The 21668-nt window shown below is 43.1% G+C and overlaps 1 protein-coding gene across 1 annotated transcript in view; it reads right to left on the bottom strand.

The window, feature by feature from the left end:
- Positions 1-21668, bottom strand: part of THBS2 (thrombospondin 2) — a 66463-nt gene that overhangs the window by 35468 nt on the left and 9327 nt on the right. The window contains exons 3-9 of the mRNA XM_061624419.1: positions 19552-20108; positions 13765-13849; positions 7736-7932; positions 5777-5920; positions 4600-4696; positions 3242-3412; positions 2562-2738 (exon numbers count right to left, since the gene is read on the bottom strand). Of these exons, the coding sequence (XP_061480403.1) occupies positions 2562-2738; positions 3242-3412; positions 4600-4696; positions 5777-5920; positions 7736-7932; positions 13765-13849; positions 19552-20108 (1428 nt within the window). The remainder of the gene's footprint in view (positions 1-2561; positions 2739-3241; positions 3413-4599; positions 4697-5776; positions 5921-7735; positions 7933-13764; positions 13850-19551; positions 20109-21668) is intronic.

The raw sequence follows: 21668 nt of genomic DNA on the forward strand, positions 1-21668 counted from the left end.
GTTGGACAACTGAAGTGGATTTGATGCTCCTGCACAACAAACCTGCTTACAAAACCCCAGACTTTCTGTAGTTAGGAAATTTATGGGGGAAAGCACTGAAAATGTGGGATAACAATTGTTTGACATAATGTTGTGTAACCTCCCTGTAAACAAATCAGAATAAATTCTCAATAAATAAGCAATATTATGCAAACAAATTAGCAAGAATGATCAATAAGCAGGTCATCTGCAAAAAAACCTTCTCTTCCTTCAACCAATTGGTAGTTGAAAGGTAGACATAACAGTTTCAGTCGTATTCATTTACCTCTATGAAGTAAGTATGATAGGAACAGGCAAATTACAAGAAAGAGATTGAGGTTTTTATGTTAGAATTTCAGTACTGAGTGAAGTAAAGAACTGGACTTCACTCTCCTGGTAAAACATGCTTTTCATGTGGATCTTACTGAACAAAAATCATAAGAGTAATCTTAGCCTTCTGTTGTAGAACAAAGAACACCTACGCTATCCAGGATAAACCCTGCTGTTTGCTAACTAGGAAACCTCTATAAGCAAATAGCCCAGTCCTAAACAGGTACGTTCCACTGACTTCACTGTGACTTACTGTCTAGTAAATGTGCATAGAAATGCAGCCTAAGTTGTCTAGTATGGTGTTATGATAATCTGTTCAGTAGCAGATGGCATGATGAAGCGCCACCACTTGCCTGACTTCCAGTAGGTCACATTGCTGCTGCTTATCAGGAGGGAGAGGCAAGAGTGAGGTCACCACCGTGCAATACAGCAGCGGAGCCAATCTGCCGCCCCCACCAGTGCATTTGCACCATGCCAACCTCCCTACCACCTCATCCTTACCCCTCTATCTGCTGGTCAGCAGCAGCAATGCAACTGACTGGTGGTCAGGTGAGTGGTGCCACCACTCCACACCATATGCTACTGCACTGTTCTTCAACATTGAGTCCCCAAATGTTGTTGCACTACAACTCCCATCAGGGCCGGCTCTAAAGGGTGGCCAGGGGGAGCCCTGGCTGATGGACCCTGTGGCAGGATTGCTGCCGTGGATTGCAGGACAGGAGCTTCCGAGCCACCCGCCATTCCCCCTGTTCACCTACCTTTCTCTCTGCTGTTTTTTGCAGCTGCGTGCACTGTGTGTGCAGTTTCCCTTAGGGAAACCTCAGCCGCCATCTTGATTGGTGGCAACTCTGCGCGCGCAGTGCGCGCAGCCGAAAAGACAGCAGAGAGAAAGGTAAGTAGAGCAGGGGAATGGCAGGCGGCTTGGAAAGCCCCCCCCCTGCAATCCATGGTACCAGTCCTGCCATGAATTGCAGAAGGGGAGTGGTGGGGCCCGGGGCAGGCTGGGGCCCAACGGCCCCGGCATGCCTAGGGCCGGCTCTGACTCCCATCATCCCTGGCCATTGGCTAAGCTGGGTGGGGTTGATGGGGAGCTGCAGTCCAACAACATCTGAGGACCCAAGGCTGAATAACATTCTATTGATGAATCTATTTATTGCCTTCCTCAGCAATCAGCTTTCCTAAAGGCACACTTTGAAAAGCGAATATGGAGTGGGAGTTCAAGGCAGGCCCTCTGAAGTGGCTTGCTGGCAAGTTCTGTTCCCATAGACTCCTTTATGGCATGCATACTTTTTAACCTCTAGGTTGGCAATTGAAGGGTGAGATGGATTTGGCCCAAAGAGGCTCCAGTTAATGATCCCAAATGCATAGGACAGGTTCTTTTAGCCTGACAAATGTTAATATCTAGGCCAGTGTTTCCCAAAGTGTGGTACGAGTACCCCTGGTGGTACACGAAAGGGTTTCAAGGGGTACGCGGCCGAATGTTTTTTTTGTACTTTATCATTAGTTTTTAGCGGCAAAAACCATGTGCGTGTGTTCTTTTAAGAGAAAATACAGTTCTTGTGATTTCTCCAGTTTCTCACACAATCATGTGAGGGAAGATCAATATAATAACAGTGGTTTATCCCAATGTTATTCAACTCGTAGTCTCTTTCGCTCTCAATGCATTCCTTGTCTTTTCGTGCACCCCTCCAGTTTCTCATAAGACTCGGACTCCCTCGCAATGACTTTGGCTACCAAAAAACACTTTTACAAACAGACAGATGGTGCCACAAAGATATTTATGCGTATGCTCGACTACAAAAATGTTCACACCGGGAAGCAGGGAAGTGGGGTTTTTTCTCTATCTTCAGCCCTGCAATGGCCATCTCGCCAGCCACTTCCCTCTTGGGGAATCTCCCGCTCTTCGGCTGCAGAGCAGTTTTTTAGTATATGAATTATTTCTATATTTTTGAATATATATTTTTGTTATATAAATATTATTTCTATTATTAAAATGTTTATTACTTACTTTGTATTTATTTTTTTACAAACATTTCATATAAAATTATAGGAATTACGAATGTGTTATAATACCTTACCCCTCTCCCAATTATTTTTGTGTACGCCGGTAAAATCAATGTCTCAAAAGGGGTACACGCATGTTGAAAGTTTGGGAAACACTGATCTAGGCTGTTGGCATATCAGAAAATAGACATTTGAACCAGCACACTTACTAGGACATGGGACTCCTTCACATTCTTTAGTTTCACGTCCACTTCCTTTGCAGTTTTTCCCATTCATCTGTGGGATGGGGGAATTGCAGAGACGTATGCGAGTTATGTTGCCTACTCCACAGGTCACAGAACAGGAAGACCAAGGGGACCAGTGGCTCCAGCCACCATCTTGATGTACTGATCAGGGAAAGAAAAATAATCACAGTTCAAGTCCCTGTCCCTTAATCCTAAAAGACTCCAATAGGAATTCCCTTTGATGCCTAGAGAAACTCACTGCATTTACAGGAGAATACCCATGGCAGCAACAATTATCTGTCAATCCACACAATGCTTCAGCCATCTCAATCCACGGCAAGGTGGCCATGTGTTTACTGCTGCCATGCCCTAAAGGTAGCTGGATAGTTCTATGTGGGTCACCCAGAGCAGTATCTCCACCTGCCCATTATCTATGATCTACCTCTTTTCAAAGCGGGAAAGTGGGAGAATCCCAAAGCAGTTCAGATCATAACATTTGATGAATCTAACAAAATGTTTGATGTTCAGCTCTTTCAAACCTGGATGCATTTCTTTTGCATACAAGATTCCAGGTTAGTTAAGTTTTTTGTTGTTGCTGTTTGTTTGTTTGTCTGGGAAGCAAAGGAGAAGTTGCAAATGAAAGCAATGAAGTTACAAACACTCACTGCGATTGTCACATCTGCCAAGGGAACAGGTTCTGGTTTGAATGGACGGGCCTCGACAAGTGTTGCTGGTGACATCACATGACCTTCCTCGCTGCTGAGTTCCAGACCCACATGTGACAGAGCATTCTGTCCACTCAGACCAAGGAGACCAGCCTTCTTCACTGTCATCAGCTGTGAATCAGAAGAATCATAGAAGTACTCCAATTTGCCTTGTTTTCAAGAAAAAGCCGGCTTAAAATTGAAGATGGTCTAGGAAGCTCCCCTCTCCCCAAACCAGAGAGGCAGATAGTGCCATGTATCTGTTGGGTTAGCTCTCCAAAGCTTAAGCCCACATGCAGCCTAAAGCACTGGACAGCCACAGCTTAAACAATCACGTACCACTGTTGCTGTTTATCTTACATAGCACCATTAAGGCATATGTAGTCCATTTGGTCTCTCAGACTTTGTGCTCCAACTGTGTTCTTGAAAGTGTCCCATGTGAAAATTTTCTCCTGACATGAAATTCTTAATACGTCTGAGAGAAAGATCATTTTCAAGACTTCTCCCTGATACGCTTTGGGTTTTTTCTCCATTGAGTGCAAGTTTTACACATAGAGGCATTTTTAAACAAACAACCACTCCCTCCTTATGAAAACTGAGGGAAACTGGGAAATTCCTGTGTGAAGTACAGCTCCTGTCGTCTCTAACCGCTGGCCATGATGGCTGAGGCTGATGGAATTCAACAGCATCTGGAGGGTCACAGGTTCCCTGTCAATGCCATAGCATAAAGGCAACCCTCCCAGAAGACACAATCTTTGCTCCTCTCCCCTACTCCTTTTTCTCTTTCTGACCTTCCTCTTTCAACAAGTCTTTTAAGTAGAGACCTTATCCCAGTCTGCATCTGTGCTGGAATTGCTTTTTAATATGTTTTTTAAAGGGGTTTTTTTTACAGATTTTTGAAGATGTTTTGTTTTAATATGTTTTTAAATATGTTTTAAAGTTCTTTGTTTGTAAGATATTTTAAAGTGCTTTTAGTGTTTTTGTTTGCTATCCTGGCTCCTTCTGGGAGGAAGGGCAGGGCATAAATTTAATAAATAAATAAATAAATCTCCTACCCTGCCCTACTTCTAGAGAGACTTTCACCAACTGAAGAAAATGATGCAGGTGACCAGACATTCAGGGACTACCAAAACAGTGAGAGTTGTAACAATACATAAAGGATAGCTCATTCAGTGGGCAACACTGACACAGGAAGTCTAGCTAATACCATTTTCAGTCTAGCTTTTCCTAGATCCTGCAAGAGGTATGCAAGCTGAGGCTTCTCTACCAAGCACTTTTTAAAAAAAAAAAAAACCCGGATCCTTGCCTGTCATACTTACTGTGAGAGCAGACAGGGCAGCACTCGCCTTCAAAAAATGTTGGGCTGACGCAATGGACAGCTGGGCATGTGATTTTGTTGCATATCATTTTAGAGTTCTATATACAAAGAAAGCAAAAACATATCATTATTCAAATATTAGGCAAACTAAATACTCTATCTTTTAGCAGGGCATTCTTCTTACACAAGAAACAATATTAGACTATTGTAGAAATTGTGTATAACTACCTGAGCTTGCCTTATTGAAGAAAAAAATCAACATCAAACAGTATAACTGGCACTGTGCTATTTTCCATCAGAGATTTGTACCATGAGATGTCGCCAACAAAAGAACAGGTCATAGTGTCCCCTATTGGATCAATACTACTACTTTTAGTGTTGCAACAGTGACAGTGGGTGGCCCAGACTGCACAAATGCTTCACCAATAGGATTGATGGCACCAGATTTTGCTACTGGTGCAAGATGAGAAAAGACGAAGAAAGGGCCCTGGATGTCAATCCAATGTAACATAAGTGGACTTTTATTCACTCAACAGGACTTCCCCTTCCTCTCCACCCTGCAGTCCCCTCCATGCCCCCCAAATCTGCTCTGAAGGTTTGAGGGGGGACAAATTTGGGGGGCACACAGTGAGAGGAGAGAAAGGGGGAATCCCATTGCATGAATGGCAGCCTGCTCCACACATGTATGGATTCAACTGGAAGAGTATGAGCAGAATTATGTACATGGCCATTCTCAAAGAAGCTCCCACTTACTGAAAGATCAAAGTCCTATATAATCCCTCATAATAGATTTTCAAAATAAAACCTGCCAAATTCCTTTGACTGCATGTGGAAATTGCAGGCCAGCCCAAAGCTCAATAGAAAGAGATGGACACTTATTCAAAGACCCCATTAGTATGCTTAATTCCAGATTGGATGCTGATGCAGAGCTAAAAATAAATGGAGTTAGATGGACCAATCGTCTGACTCAGTATAAGACAGCTTCCTGGCTTCCTAAGTATGACGGGGGGGGGGGAATCATAGATGATTTGAAACTGTGTGTGTCTTATGTGCCTTCAAGTCGATTAGCGACCCTATGAATCAGCAACTTCCAATAGCATTTGTTATAAACCACCCTGTTCAGATCTTGTAAGTTCAGGTCTGTAGAAACTGTAGAAACACATTTATTGATGCCTTACCTGGCAGTGACATTTTGTGCAGCTGTCCACAACCCAATGTGAATTATTTGCAAATTCACGACCATCTTGCCAACAAGCTGACTGGTTCCTGAGCGTTCTGTTGGGGCCGAGCAATTCTGACACAATTTTTTCATTCACCTCAGACTGTACAATAAAACAGGTACATCAGTAGAGACAAGTTGGCCTTTATGCAACACACCATAGGCAAACAAGTGTGAAACTATGCCAACCTTTGGGTTAGAAAGCTAGAATGCTCATAAAAGATTGCTTCTTTTACCCAGCTATGTCAAAGCCCAAGCCAAAAAGGAAGCAAACAATTCAGTGACTGCACTATTCCTCTGGGTGCAAACATTGCAGCTAATGTTACAATCAGTGCTTGCCAAGCTTACATAGACCTCAATAAATTCTACTGAAAAATTTTTCTTCCAGGATCACTAATCTTCCTTAGAATGAAAGATGATTTCACTCTTGAGACATGCATTAGATTACTTCAGGTCTCTTTCAAATGTGTGAAGTTGATCCATAAACAGAGGGAAACAGACAATGAAACAAAAACTGGGCAATGACAAACAAGGCACATGCATGTATTTCTATATGATTTATCAACGTGATTATATATACATGAAGACGATGCAGTGGCATTATGTGTAGCATACAAACACTTCCAGAATTAGCCACATAGAGCCCTTCCAAGGACTGTAGTTTTCCAGGACAGAGGAAGGAATAGTCAGTGGTCATTTATTCTTCCTCCTTCTGCCTCAATTACATTGTTCCAGCATGCACGGCTACTTTCGGCAAGTCCCTATTTCCTGGTAATCAGACTTATTCAATGCAGTTGCTGGGATACCATTTTTGCACCAGCAAGTGCAACTATACCCCCACACACTCTGACGTAGGGATGTCATTTCTGCCAGTGTCACAGGCCTTTAGCACCTATAGCAATTCTGCCCTTCCTCACCTAACCACACCATCTGGGCAGGGAAGCCAGTCTGGTTTGATCCATTTTTACTCTCCCTGTCCTCCCTTCCCATCCCCCCCAAAAGCTGTGTGATCATTCTCTCCAGGCTTGCATGCATATCTCTGGCCATTTGTTTTTTAGAATAACCAAGCTGTCTCCCATGGCAAGGCACTGCCTCAGCAGCAGCGAAGCTGTCCTTAGCGAGGATCACATGAATCCTTCCATGTGCTGAAAGAACACGCGGAGGGGATTGTGGAGCTATGTAGTCTAGCCCGTCACTGCCATACTCCACGGATGTCTGCATGTTCAACAGACATCAAAAGTTCTCTGCATGTGCAGATGTAACCTGGTACACCTCCTCCATATGAGGAGGAATCCTGCCCAATCAGGGTCCCTCTTCACATGGAGCTCTACCCATGTACATTAAAATGCACATAGAATTATTTCCAATATCCTTCAGCATGTGTGTTGGGCAATAACCGCCCCCACTCCCAAAGAACCCCACGCCCCAGCCAAATGTGGACTGATTATGCCCAGTAGTGACAGAATGCTGCAGGGGTCAGTGGGTGGAAAATTGAGGGAGAGGGCAATGGAATTGAGTATCCTGGAAGAGGACATTGCTGGCTGGCTGAACAGGAGCACTCTGCAGTGTAACATTTTGTTGCAGGTCTCACTTGTAATAAATTAAATAAATAATAATAACAACTGTCTGCCACCCTGTAAGAGCACTTAGAACCTTAGCACTTAGACTGCCACATGGTGGCAGTCTGTATCATGGCAAGACAGGCCTGAGGTGACATCATAACTAATACACCATTCCATTGTTCTCTGATGTTCTCAGACTGGAAATGTTCTCATTAGCAGTGCTTGGTAGGTACACAACAAGAAGGTTTATGATAGTACCAGTGACCTGATTGTTCTGGTTTTTACTAATCTTGATGAGCCATCACTGTAAATGAGCAACCAAACATCTAGAACACAGCAGACTGGGGGCTACTCACCATTTTTTCTAACTTTTCTGTTAAGCTGTTGACAACGATGCGCAGCCCAGTGAGTTCGTTAAACATAGACCCAAGCTCTTCACAAGAGCGATCACAGAATTCTGCCTTTTTCTCTGTGTTTCCACCAACATACTCTGTCACAACAGAAGGGTTAAGGTGAAGGATCTCAGTTCTCTCATTGATGGTGTTCACTTCAGCTAGCAAGAAGAAAGAAAAACTCATTATGCATATGCAACAGCTTTCCCCTGATTATAACTTTTGACCCAAATTATATATTAGTACTATAGATGGCGACTGTATCTCTTTTGGAATAGTTTGATGCCAAATTATACCCAAAAGAGATTGGGTAAACAGAGAAATTGGATGTTGGCTCCTTCCAATTATAGCCATTCCTTTTCACAGTTTAGATGCCAGCTCTAAAAGAGCCTTATCCGCAGGCTTAGATGCAATGGGAAAGAAAAGTCCTTTAGGGACACAGGGCAGGGCAAGTGAATATATGCAGTGTTATACCCTTATAATCCTAAGAACATGTTCCCCAAGGTTTCATGATCACTCTGAAAAAAAATGGGTTGAAGGCTTGTTGACATTCTAATCCAAAGAATTATAAAAACACAGTGTTTATAAAATGAACATTTTTGCTTGATCAGCTTCTTCAAAAACTAACAATATTTGTAACAGGAATGCTTATACACACACCTATTAATGAAGTTGTTATCACCGTTTTCAAGGACTTTAATAGGATCTCTCCAAACAAAATAGTTCACCAGCTGTTTGCACAGCAAATACCCTTGAGTTCTCAGTTGTTGGAGACATTTCTCACCATAGCTAAAGGCTGTCAAGACTAGGGCTGAATAATAATGAGAGGCACTTTGTGCTAAGCTTCTTGGCTATGACAATTAGGACCCTGTTTCTAGTGATCTTCAGGGATCACATTGAAAGTGGATGAAATTGTGTCCCCATTTGGAGTGAGCACAATGCAACATGGGAAGTGTTGCCCTCAGACACTTGGCTTCATTTGCTTTCAGTGATATGATCAAATAGCCAAATTTGATTCACTACATACGGCTGTGATATGACCATTTCACAACGTGATCCCTGATTGGTTTGGATCATTGGAGGAGGAGGAGCAGGAGGAAAACAGAGGGGGAAGTGGAGCCAAAGCAGCAGGAGACAGGTAAAAAAAGAGCTATGAACAGCCACAAGAAGCATGAAAAAGGTTGGATTAAGGTTCCAATCCTATATTTTTGCTTTGGAGTTTGCCCCATTGAGCAAAGTGGGACTTAATTCTGAGTAAATGTGCATAGGCTTGTACTGTAAAGTTCCTTTTCAGGGAATATTTTATCTTCCAAGTACTACTTTCTGCCTCCTGAAATTCAAGGGATGAAGATTCAGCACAGCCCTACCTAGGACAATATATTTTTAAATATGCTTCTTCAATCCCTTCAAACAAACAAATAGCATAGCTCTTTCTCAACTAGATCATGTTTTCAGCAGATGCACTTGCAGACAGCAATGTACTTCTGTCAAAGCATACTTGCTGCTGACACAGTACTTATGCCAAGAGAGCATGCACAGACAACAAAACCAGACTATAAACTCAAGCATACTTCCTCCCTTATTATTATGTTTCTTGGCATAAACCAGATCACTGAATGGTAAAAGAGTAGCAAACATTTCCCTTGTACATATTGAGCCATGTTACTGTCATGCTCTGGAAACTCAGCCCATGTTTTAAAAGAGTACAAATTCAAACAGGCATCTAATTGTAGATATGAATTAATAATGAGGTTACTCTGATGTCTTTAAATCATAACACTTAGAGCAACATTCAGTATGACTTGTAGGAAGTCATTGTCTACTATGGGAGAGTCACCTTCTGTATTCTTGGGAGCCACTCCATTCTTCAGTCTGTGGTTTGAGGGTTGGGGGTTTATTTTGTTGCACAAACTAACCCCCTCATGAGTGGTCAGGCTCTACAATATAACTGGCACCATTTAGCTACAAACAGAGCACATATGTTCAAGCGTAGTTAGGGGACTATATACCAAATGACAAATAAAAATAAATGCATTCCTATATATCAGCAATGGGGAACCTGTGGCCCTGCAGATGTTGTTGGACTCCAACTCCCATAAGCCTCAGGCAACATGGTCAATGGTCAGGAATGATGGGAGGGAGTCCAACAACATCTGCAGAGCCACAGGTTAGCCACCCCTGCAATACAAACGTACTTCGGGGCATTGAACACAGGGGGTGCTACTCCCGAGCAGGAATGGATGAGAAATTCAATTCACATTTGGAGCTGAATGCATCAAATGCACACTTTCTGAAACAATATGAGAACTGAAACACAGCCATCTTTCAACATTCACACTTATTCAAATTTTGCATTATAGTTTGCCAACCAAACAACGTGTACAAAAATACATTAGGGGACAGCGTGCATAAAAATGAATATGTGAGTGAAAGTAACATACAAAAATACTTAATGAGAAATTGCTTGCAAAAATGTGTATGAGTCAAAACTGTGTACAAAAATGGGATTATTAGAAGAAATTTGCACTAAAATGCTGGAGAGTCAAAAAATCATGAGGTTTTTCTTTTTAAAAATCTCAAATTGCTGCAGAAATGCAGAGAACTGAATTCAAGATTGGAAAAATGAGAAACTGAGAGAACTGAAACTGACAGACCTTTCCATCCCTACTCCTGAGTGAACTACATAGAATGAGGGTCCATTTAAAGCACAAAAAACGCCTCTTTTCTCTACAAGGATACCTTTTTCCTCTTTTTGTGAGAACTTTGCCACACTTCTTGCATTTGCCACACTTCTTAGATTTCATGGGCAAGTAGACAGCCATACCTGTTCTATGATGTCAGATAGACACCACGCATTCTTACAGTGGATGTAGGACCCATTGAAATCCTTGGAGACCTAATTCTCCAACACTGGCTCTGCACATCATACTTCATATTTTTTCAGTAACACTGATCTCTCTTAAGGTGCCACAAGAAAGTATCCATATAGTTAGTGATGCTGAACAGAATACAAACTTGTTTACAGAAGTGTCAACAAGTTATAAACATGTAGTTATGAAGGCTCATTCACATGACATGGTAAATCAAACTATGGCTTACCAGGACCATGCAAACACGTGGGCTCTCAGAGAGAAGCTCACAGCTCCTTTGCTCTTCCCTGGTCTTTTTTTACTCTCATGCTGCACTGAGCTAAGACAAGGTTTGGCTTAGCCTGTTGTCCAAACCTGGGCTCTTGGTTAAGCGCTCTCCTCGCTAACCATCAGCCGTTGCCAAGAACAAGCCTTAGCAAGGAGAGGGCTTAACCACAAGTCCTGGTTCAGATGACAAGCTAAGCCAAATTGTGGCAGTTCAGCACAGCCCAAGATTTAAAAAGACTGGGCAGGAGCAAACCAGCTGTGAGCTCCTCTCCGAGACCCTGCACGTTTGTCTGGTCCTGATAAGCCATAGCCTGGCTTACCATGTCATGCAAATGAGGCCAACGTGTTTTTAATTTAAGTACTACATAGAGACGGCTGGTGCTCATTGGGACTCCTTGGGAGGGAGGGAGGGAGCCCAACAGTAGGTGGAGCCAGAGCCAATGACAGGCAGGGCCAACTAATTCTAATTTTACCTCCTCCTCCTCCCTGCTATGAGGGCAACACTGAGGCTAAGGAGGAGGAAGGAGGAGGAAGCTGACAGCCAGGGCCACCCCCTGCAGACCTTCTGCCTGCAGGAAGAGGAACATTGCGCTGCCAGGGAGGGAGAGCCCCTTGTCATCTGCTGCTGCTGTGCTGCTTCCCCTGGCGGTCACCACCACCACCCTTCCTGCTGGACTGCTGCTATTGTATTTTATTGTATTTTAATGCTATTTAATTACTTGTTCTGTTGAGTTTGCTATTTATTTCTATGTTTTTGTATTTTATGCTGTTTTACTCTTATGTATACCGCCCAGAGAGCCTTTTGGCTTTGGGCGGTATAGAAATTAAATAAAATAAATAAATAAATAAAATGTGTGTATGTAGGTGGGGGTTGGCTGAGTGCAGACTGAGGCTGGTTGGGCAGTGCCCTAATGAACCAGCCTCCACTGGTACTACAACAAGAGGAGGAGCCCACTAGAGGTTGCCACTTAAAACTGATTCATAAATCAATCACTACTTTTCTTCATTTTACTACCAGAAAACCAATAGAGGTATGTCATGACTCATGATTTCACTCCTAATGTAATGTAAATCAGGAATACGTTGAGGACAGAAAATAAAATTATACAGTATTATAACAGCAGAACTGGGTATTGGATCTGTAAATAATCAGAGGCATAGAAATACAGTTAAGAATCAACAAAAACTGTTTGGCAGGGAAAAGGTTAGTTACCGCTAATGAAGCTTATCAATCTAATCATGGTGACAATAGTTAAGTAAACAGTTTCCCAAAGCCTATAATGAATTGTTTCCAGCACTGAGAACTTTAAATAGTGTGACTTTCTTAGCTTTTGGACCAGAAACCAAAAAAATGCAAATAGACACAACAGAGCAATTTGACTGTCATCTTGATTCAATGAAAAGAGGTCTTCTTGCCAGGTAGACACATGAAAACGTATGTACTTCCCACATTTGACATTTTTGAAATCACTAATTTCAGATGTTGACACCAACATCTCTTGGGCTTAGACCAAGTGTTTGTAAGGTTATTAAGCTTAAAGTCACTATAGTAGCTATGTAGGTGGCACAAATGTCACCCGCGGGATATGTAGTCAGCACACACTACAGCAAAAACATCATTATCATTCTTTTTTAAAAAAACAACCTTCGTTCTAAGAGTACACTGCCTGCTAGCTGTAGACGTCTGATGGCAGTGAATGGTAATATCTGGAGTTAGCCTTTGCTGGGAGTCCTGTATCTTTTCACTTTCTTACAACAGATATGATTTGGTCTCCACGTCAAAATGGTTCCAAGTGAAAATGGTACAACTAATGTGTATTTCTATTTATCTCCAAAATATTTCCCACCCTTCTGCCCAAACAGGCTCTCAATGCAGCTCTCCAAAAAATTCCCAAATGATCACAAACATTGGAGTTTGCTCGTTTTGGATCTTCATGTATTTATTGAAGATTGCTTTAAGGGGCGGACCAGGCAAAAAATATTAGAGACTTTAAAAATAAATGATAAATTAGGTTGCAGTGACCAGACATTGGATCTAAAATCCTCCCTTTTGGACATTGGATTACCTTCTCCCACATGACATTTGCTGGATTATTCTCTTCTTTCTCAAGGGCCCTTCTTTAGTCCCTTGCCACCCAAGGTGAGATTGGTAGTGGCCTAGGATAGATGTTTTGCTGTTGAGTCCACTCCAACTCTGGAATGCTCTCTTGAAAGGCTTGCCTGGCTCCAAGTCTAATATTGGTTTTCACTCCAGGCAAAGACTCTTATTTGCACAAGCCTTGAGAGTATGCAGCTTTTGCTGACTTTTGATCTGAATTTCACACTCTGGCCACAATAAAAATGTGTCTATGCAGTAAAAAGGAAGTAGTAGAAATTAATATATAGATTGCATCACTTATAATTTTTAATTTCTGGTTTCACTACTTATATATGAATTTATATTCTTGCCATTTTGCATACTGAGATGCAACATTGTAGTACTTTGAAAGCAAGAAGAGGAGGTCAAGCATGTTTGTATTGGGAGCTATTTAATACCTATCAGTATACTAAAGCCAAAAAAAATCATCAATTTGTCTGATAAATATCAATCTAAAAATAACTTTATCCATGCAAGGAACAGATCCCCCCCCGTTTTCAGCCATAAACCCTATAAAGCTCAATAGGGCAAGCAGAGAAAAAATTCCAAATGGATTGTGTCCAATTCTGTACCAGCTATGCTAAAATTCCCATTCATAATTGTCAGTGGAGGCTATGGGCATTCACATTTTCTCCTCGTTCATCTATGAAAGTTAGCCTGTGAGAGAAGCTGCCTACATAAATAAGCCAAGAATTAAGGATGGGACTTTTATTTCTTACCTGACTGGCTTCTCTGGCATCCTTTGTTGCGCAAGACATCCTCCACTGTAGTTCCAAAAACCAAATGAATATTTTGGAGGAGACCCTACAAAAAAGGACACACAGGGGAGGGGGGAGTTCATATCATTTAAGTTAACAGCAGATTGTGGGTTAATCACAACATAAATGTTACCATACAATAAGCAATCAGAACAAAAAATTACCTAGGTCCACGGCTTTTTTTGTGATGAAACTGGCACCTCCTTTTTGGCTGCCCATGGTAACCACAGCACTTTTATCAAGGTATGAGTAACAGCACCTTATTTCTTTTATTTCTTTTACCAAAAAAGCAATGCATAGGTCAAAGGCTTCATTGTCCACAGGCCTGGCCCCCAAAAGCAGATCAAACTGGCGTACAAACTTGGTGTGGGGGTGTTCCAAAGTCAGGGTTCCCATTGCCAAAGAGACTCTCCTGCAATTCACAGAACTATAAAACCCACTCAGATATGGTTCTGCTAACAGGGTCTCCCCAGCAGACTTTAATCCTTGTGCTGGACAGTACAGGGTGAGACATTTAGGGAATTGGGCCCAGTGACACATCAGCAACCAGTGAAAGTATTTAAGAACCACTATAATATGGTCTCTTGCAGTCTGGCTTATCAATATTCTGTCTACAGCATTTTTGCACTAGTTGCAGTCTCCAGACCATCTTCAAGGACAGCCCCATGTACAGTGAATTACAGCAATCTTATCAGGAGGTTACCTGAGCATGGATCACTCCTTGCCACTGAGGCCACCTGGGTCTAAGTGACATAGTTAAACACAAGAGTATCCTCAGACAATGCACCCAGGGCTAGCCTTAGAGATGGTGAGCTGGGTGGCCACTGAGCTGGGCACTGAGTTGGGGGAGGCACCGAGCTGAGGTGAGGAGGTGCCAAGCTGAGCTCAGTGGCTGTGTTTCTTGAAGTGAGCTAGGGTGACAAAAAACAAGTGTCTGTAACATTTTCCCCCAAGATTCTACAGGTTGATTGGGTACTAATTACAGAAGTGATCTTCCTTCTGTTGGGTTTAAAGTATGTTTCTTTTTCAATTTCCACTTTAATATCATTTGTGCTAGGTAAAAATCAGTTGAACACAGCTTGACTTTGGGGCAATGTTACCAAGCACTTAGCACTTCAAATACTATAAATGATATAAATGGAAAAGGACTGCCTTCAAGTCGATCCCGACTTATGGCGACCCCATGAGTAGGGTTTTCATGGTAAGTGGCATTCAGAAGGGGATTACCATTGCCTTCCTCTGAGGCTGAGAGTCAGTGACTGGCCCAAGGTCACCCAGTGAGCTTCATGGCTGTGTGGAGATTCGAACCCTGGTCTCCCAGGTTGTAGTCCAGCACCTTAACCACTACACCACACTGGCTCTCAGCAATAAGCACTATATAAATAATCATAAAATAAAGCCTAAGCTGTAAGAGGTCAGCTGGATACCTTTTTATTATTATTTTTAATAAAATTATAAAATAAATAAATAAATATAAATAAATATAAAATAAAGACTCACCAAAAGATTGACACTGTTACAAAACAAAACATTAAAAATAAAACCTGTGATAGCTGAGGAGGGAGTGTTGGAGCTCAGGGAGGAGACCTTGCAGCAGGAACCGTTTTTGTGTGTGCTGAATATAATAAAGAATATAAGCCTATAACTTCATGAGGTCTACAACTCCATGAGAGTCATTGTTTGAGAGCCACCCACACCACATGAAAAGCCTGGGAGGAGCAGGGCCTGTTACACTGCCATGTTTTGCAATCCTGCACAAGATATACAAATTAGTAACACTGCAAAGCTGCAGAGCTGTCCCAGACCCCTACAAAGCAAGAGGTGCCTTGCCTCAGTTCCTGTGTGTACCATTGGCCCCTGCCCTGACTCTGCCACACTGCTCACCAGAATTCTTGGTATTTTGTTTTACATTTTCATATTTTTAAGTTGTATATTAGAGTGTAAGATGACACTGAATCTCAACATGTAATTGTGATAAAATGGGACCTCTCCCTGCCCATGATGAAGAAAATATTTTACATAGTTGTGTTTGAAATAGAATAGATACTAGTCTGAGGCTTAAGCTGACTGTAAAATGTATCCTTGGGAGGCTGGAAGGGAGAGGTATGCTTAATAGCTAGCCTGCAGCCCAACTATAAGGGAGCCCAAACCAATCATCATAAATTAAAACCTTTTTTTATATCTGGGCAGCGATAAAGATTAGTCAAGCAGGCTTATGATTGGCCCCATTCAAGTAGCCCAGGTTACAGAGTTTGTTGTAAGGAGAGCAGGGACAGGAAAGATGTTAAGGGGGATTCTGCAACAGAGTAAACAGCCTATTATTGCAACAGAAATAACTCCAGGCCCACCAGGGGTAAGAGTTCAAGTAGTGAGTGAGTGAATGCCACCTAAGGTTTCTAGGCAAGGTGCACTGGAGAGTAATTTCTGTGGCAGTTTGTCAGAGAAAGGCATAGGAGAGATGTGAGTCAGGCTTTAACGGAGGAATCCTTCCTGAGTAAAGAAGGCCAGCAGCACTCCACAACCAGAAGACCTGTGAGACTGAACCCCAGGAAGCAGAAAGAAGCTCTGCCAGAAGGGACTTGGAATTTGGAGGAGGTACTCAAGAGTAGCACAACCTGATCCCTTATCCCCGTGTAAAAAAAAATGAAACACACCTATTATTCTGTTGGTCCCAGGGCAGGGAGGAGCTGCAGGCGAAAATTCTCATATATAGGCTGTGCATGCAATAATTCTCATATGAGACCCCCAGTATGCACACACATGCACAGGTCCTTCTAGGGGGACATTACACCTGCACCAGGCCTCACATTTTCTGGGTGGCTCTGCAAAGCTAACTGGGTGCTATTTATCCTAGGGCTGGCTCTGTATGCACCTGATCCTTCAGAGGGAATGCAACCCTCTCCATAACAGATCACCTTCCTAATTCCCATACCTGGACATTTCCTATTCATAGTACCCATCTTGTTAGGATTCAGCTTCAGTTTAGCCTCATCCAACCCAGTGCTGCCTTCAGGCTCTTGTCAAGCACCTTCACATCACCTGATGCCAATGGCAAAGAGAAATAGAGCTATTGTCTGAATATTGAGGATGCCTTGCCCAAAATCTTCAAATGATTGCTCCAAACAGCTTCTTATAGATCCATAACACTAATGTCCAAAACCAGGCATAGAAGTGGAACTACTGAAAAACCCTGCCTCCAACTCTCAACTCACAGTCAATGGTATCAAAAGCTATGGTGAGATTAGAGGAGAACCAACAGGGTTGCACTCCCCTCTCCCTCTCCTGACACAAGTCATTGGTCAGGATGACCAAAGTTGTTTCAGTACTAAAACCAGGTCTGAAGTCAGATTGAATTGCGTGAAGAAAATCAACTTTCCCCAGCACACCTGCAGTTACTCAGCATCCACCCTTCTCAAATGCCTTGTCCAAAAAGGAGATGTTCTTTATTAGACAATAGTTGCTGCAATCTTCAGGGAGGACCTACGGGGCACAACATCATTTCTTTAATGCAAGGGGTACAGCTACCACCAGTCCAAACCATTATGATAAATATTATCATATATATCTAATCCTTTGTATGTATGTAATACATTGGTTTAAAGCAGGAAATTTTTCAGTATGGGAAAGAATATTCAAACATCTCCCTTGTTAGTGCATTGCCAAAAGTTCTAACTGTATTGTTACTCAGCTATACCATATGAGATCCAGTATGGTGTGGTGGTTAGAGGGCCAGACTTGGAACTGGGAAATCCCTACTTAGTAACTCAGTGAGCCTTGTGGCTATATCTCAGCCTGATCTACCTCACAGAGTTGTTGTGAGGATACATGGGGAGGAGAACCATGTTCACCACTTTGAGCTCCTCGGAAGAAAGATGGGATTAAAATGTAATGAATATATCTTCATGTTGGTTTTATACCTTATTCCCCCCCCCCGAAAGAACACTGGGGTGGCAATTTGATGATAGAGATGTCTAGCAAAAACACAAAATCATGCTGCCCATAATTCCTTGGGGAGAAGAGATAGCTAATTCAACCCCTTAAGGGAGCAATCCTATCCCTACCCTAAGGCCAACTGAGAGATAGAAGAGGAGATAAAACTCTACCAGCAGCATGAAGGACTGCTGGTGGAATGATACATAGGCCACCAGAGGTGTCCTGATAGGTGCACAGAAAACTCCACCACTGTACTTGTTCCCTCCAGCAATTTCCTGGTAGCAAAGTGGGGGGGGGAATTAGGTGTGTTTGATGGAGACATGATTACACCCCATCCAAAGCCCCCTTCATTTCCCTGACATGCGCTCTAGAACTGCACAGATCTACACCAACCCTGGGGCTGGAATAGATAAGAGGGAAGGAGGAATAGCTGTCCTACCCTCCCACCTCACATTCCACTCTGGTGCAGCAAAGCAGCAGGGCACTGGGTGAAGCCTTGACTCTGCCAGTGGATCCCTCCTCTCACCACTGAAAGTGACCCTTAGGATTGCTTCACTCATTTATAACGTAAATTAACTGCTTTTCATTCTCCTTGCGAATAAATAAAGGGCTAAGGGGACTGAAAAGAACTGAAATGGCTTTTTCACCACCAGCTATCCAGGGGTGTAATCATCCAGGGTCATGGGAGTCATAGATCCCTTAATTTTTTGGGAGCAGGGTCCCAGCCAGGTTCCTATGTATGAGCCAATCAGTATGAAAAGGGAGCACGTTAGCCATGGAGAAAAGTCCTTGTCCTTTCATGTTGTCTGGAGCCAATCAGAGTGAAAGGAGGTGAGTCGGCCACTGAGAAGACTCTTCTCAATAGCTAACCCACAGCCTCTACTTTCATGCTGATTGGCTCCTAGGGACGTCTGTTGTAATGCAGTGTGGACTTGTGAGATGCTAGGGAGAGCAAGGGCGATGAGAGAAAGTAGAAAAGGAACTGTGGCTGTGACAGGTGATGTGATTGTCATGAAGGGACCCTGCACTTCTGCTTTGCCACTACACTGCAGCATCTTTCAGCTTGTAGAACAGGAAAAGGCACACATATTGGCAGCAAATAGGCAAGGTATTAGAGACAAGTAGGCCTTTCTTAAGTCAACACAGTAATTAAAGGAGTGAAAGCACTATTTGCAAGGTACCACAGCAGATCACATGAACTGACCTACTCTCCCTTGTCCTAATGCCTTTTCTTCCCCCTTCCCAGACCCGCTGAAGTGGCCTGGCCTGCACAGAATGCCAAGTCAAGCCATAGCATAGTGCTAAAGAGCAAACATGCAGGTTCCTGGAGCAAAGATCGCAGCTGCTGCACTCCTCCCTTGGTCCTGCTCCTGCTGTACTGCCTGATTTGAATCCCATGTAGTTCTGGCCAAAGAGGTTACATGGTTAAGCTTCCTTCAGGCAAACTAAGACCCACTGAGTTCAGCAGGACTTTCATCCAAATAAACAGGTTTGGAATCCTCTGCTGTCTGAGGCAGAGCTGCCACCATTTCACCACATGCCTCCACCACTACCCCGCCACCAGTCTCCCCAACTGCTGCACAAATTCACCACCCTTCCCATCACACAGCTTCAGGCAAAGGTATCAGTGAGCTAATAGAACTAGTAGCTAATGGATCCCCTGTTGGGATCTCATTTTGAGCTTGCAGTCCTATTCACACTGTCCTGCGAAAAAGCCTCACTGCATTCAGTGGTACGTTCTTCTGTGTAGACATGCACAGGGATTGTACTGCATGTCATTGACCTCGCAGGTTATATCTCTTGCAGGTTACCTACCCTGAAGTGGGTTTCTCTGACAGATCCTTTTACCACATACATTCTACTTTTCTCTGCTTTCACGTTTTCGTAGAAAGGCTCTTCCAGGCTCAAGCTGTCAATGAGGTCACAACCAACATAAAGACTGTAGTTTTCTCCTGTCACTTGCACCGTGATGTTCTTCCACTGCGAATCAGCAAGGTCCACGTCTTCCAAAGGATACCCCTTCCGTGAGCCATCGACCCAATAGGAAAGTTCAAGTGTATTTTCTCGGCCATTGGAAACGATCTCAAACTGCCGCTGAGTGCTGCCAGGGCCTTCCAGTGCAATGATGGTGCCCTTAGAATGCCTATCCTGCCTGAAGGTGGCTGTCAGGAGGAAGCCCTCATGTTTCTGGATCAGTTTAATAATCTGCTTTAATTTTTCTGAGTTAACCGGAGGTATGTGATCAAACCGGATGAAACGGTATGCTGGGACACTGGAATTGTAGCCCCGAAATACTTTGGCTCCAGTTGTCTTCCTGTTTATGTTGCTGATGTGCAGTAAGTCAAAAGTGGTCTCATCCTCTCGGTCATCATCTGCAAAGCCATCAGTATGGAGGAGCATGATTAACAAAGAAATGTATGGCAGAGGGTTAACTCATTCATCCTCACAATGGCCTTCTGGCCACAGAAATCCATTTTACACATGGGGGAAACTTGATGTGTTCAAGGCCAGCCAGCAGAACAGAAATGTACACCCACGTCTCCCTGATCCAAACCCAACACTCTTTCCATGAACCACACTGGCTAAATCATTAACCTGACATTTAGGTTAATAGAATGTTCAGGGCACACCTTAAAACATTCTAGGGAAACAGCAGTAGCTTTGGGTTGCTCGCCTGCCTTTTCAATGCCAAACATTGCTGCTGGTTGCTGTGAGGAGGAAGGGCAAGGAGCAGGGAGTTCAGAGCAGGCAGACACAGCAGTGGAGCCAACACTCCTGCGGCCATGCCATGCCTTGGACCACACCAAGCTCCCCATGCCTCATCCCTCCCCCTTGGTAAGCAGCAGCAACACTCGGCACGGGGAAGCCAGGTAAGCAATGGTGCCCTGCCTGCACCACACAGCTGACTGGTACTGGGAAAGAGCAAAACCATTGCCTGGTTTCAATGGCACTTACCTCCCAGGCCCATTTCTTACATTACCATGAGAACTATTAAGATGATGCTCCTTCCTGCACCACTCATCATGATAAGCCAATGACGTGGACAGCTCACATGGTACCTTCTCCCCATGCTAGTGTTGAAGGGCTGACCCTGGTGTGGAGAACAGTCTCAGCATAAGCTCCTCCCATAGGTTCCAGGGCTTCTGATGTTACCTTGAGACCCTAAAAGAAGCAGCACTGTAGACTCCCACAACACTGCCAAGTTAGTATAACACCAAGACCTCCAAATGCCATAAGATGATGGCATATTATTTTTGCAGAAAGATATGACCTGAAGGTTATTATGAAGTATCCACTGCCATAGATAATTTTCTGCACTGCAGGGACAAATGAATGAATGAATTTATTGTTACGGTCGATAGACCTCTCAAACATTAGACAATACATTACAGTACTATACATATAAAATTAGTCGGGTAATACCAAACAATCTGATATTGAGCCCTGTCAATAAAATAGTTAAAACCGTTAACATCTATTGATAAATTATGTTACCTCTGGGTTAGTTTTAATCGTTTTCCTATAATGAATGGCAGCTGCGGTATAATTAGCAACTGCAAAGGTCACATCCGGTAGATGGTCACCTAATAGATAGTCTAAGTAGAATGATTGGGTTCTACCTGGGAAAGGTGATAAAATAGGTAGGATTAGTTGGTTTCTTAGGTCACGATAGTAGGGGCAGCGGAGAAGGACATGCTCATTAGATTCTACTTCACCCTCAGCACATGGACAGAGTCGTTCGGAGTATGGGATTTTATTGTATCTGCCATAAAGGACAGCAGAAGGTAATATATTTAGCCTCATTAACGTGAAGGCTCTACGGTAATTAGGAAGTTCCAAGGTTGAAAGATAGGACATTAAGGTACAGAACTTGGGATTGTGTATTTGGTTCCTGACAAGTAGTAAATGATGTTGGAAATCAATATCCCTAA

The sequence above is a fragment of the Rhineura floridana genome, chromosome 4 (genome assembly GCF_030035675.1).
Source record: "Rhineura floridana isolate rRhiFlo1 chromosome 4, rRhiFlo1.hap2, whole genome shotgun sequence".
Lineage (NCBI taxonomy): Eukaryota > Metazoa > Chordata > Lepidosauria > Squamata > Rhineuridae > Rhineura > Rhineura floridana.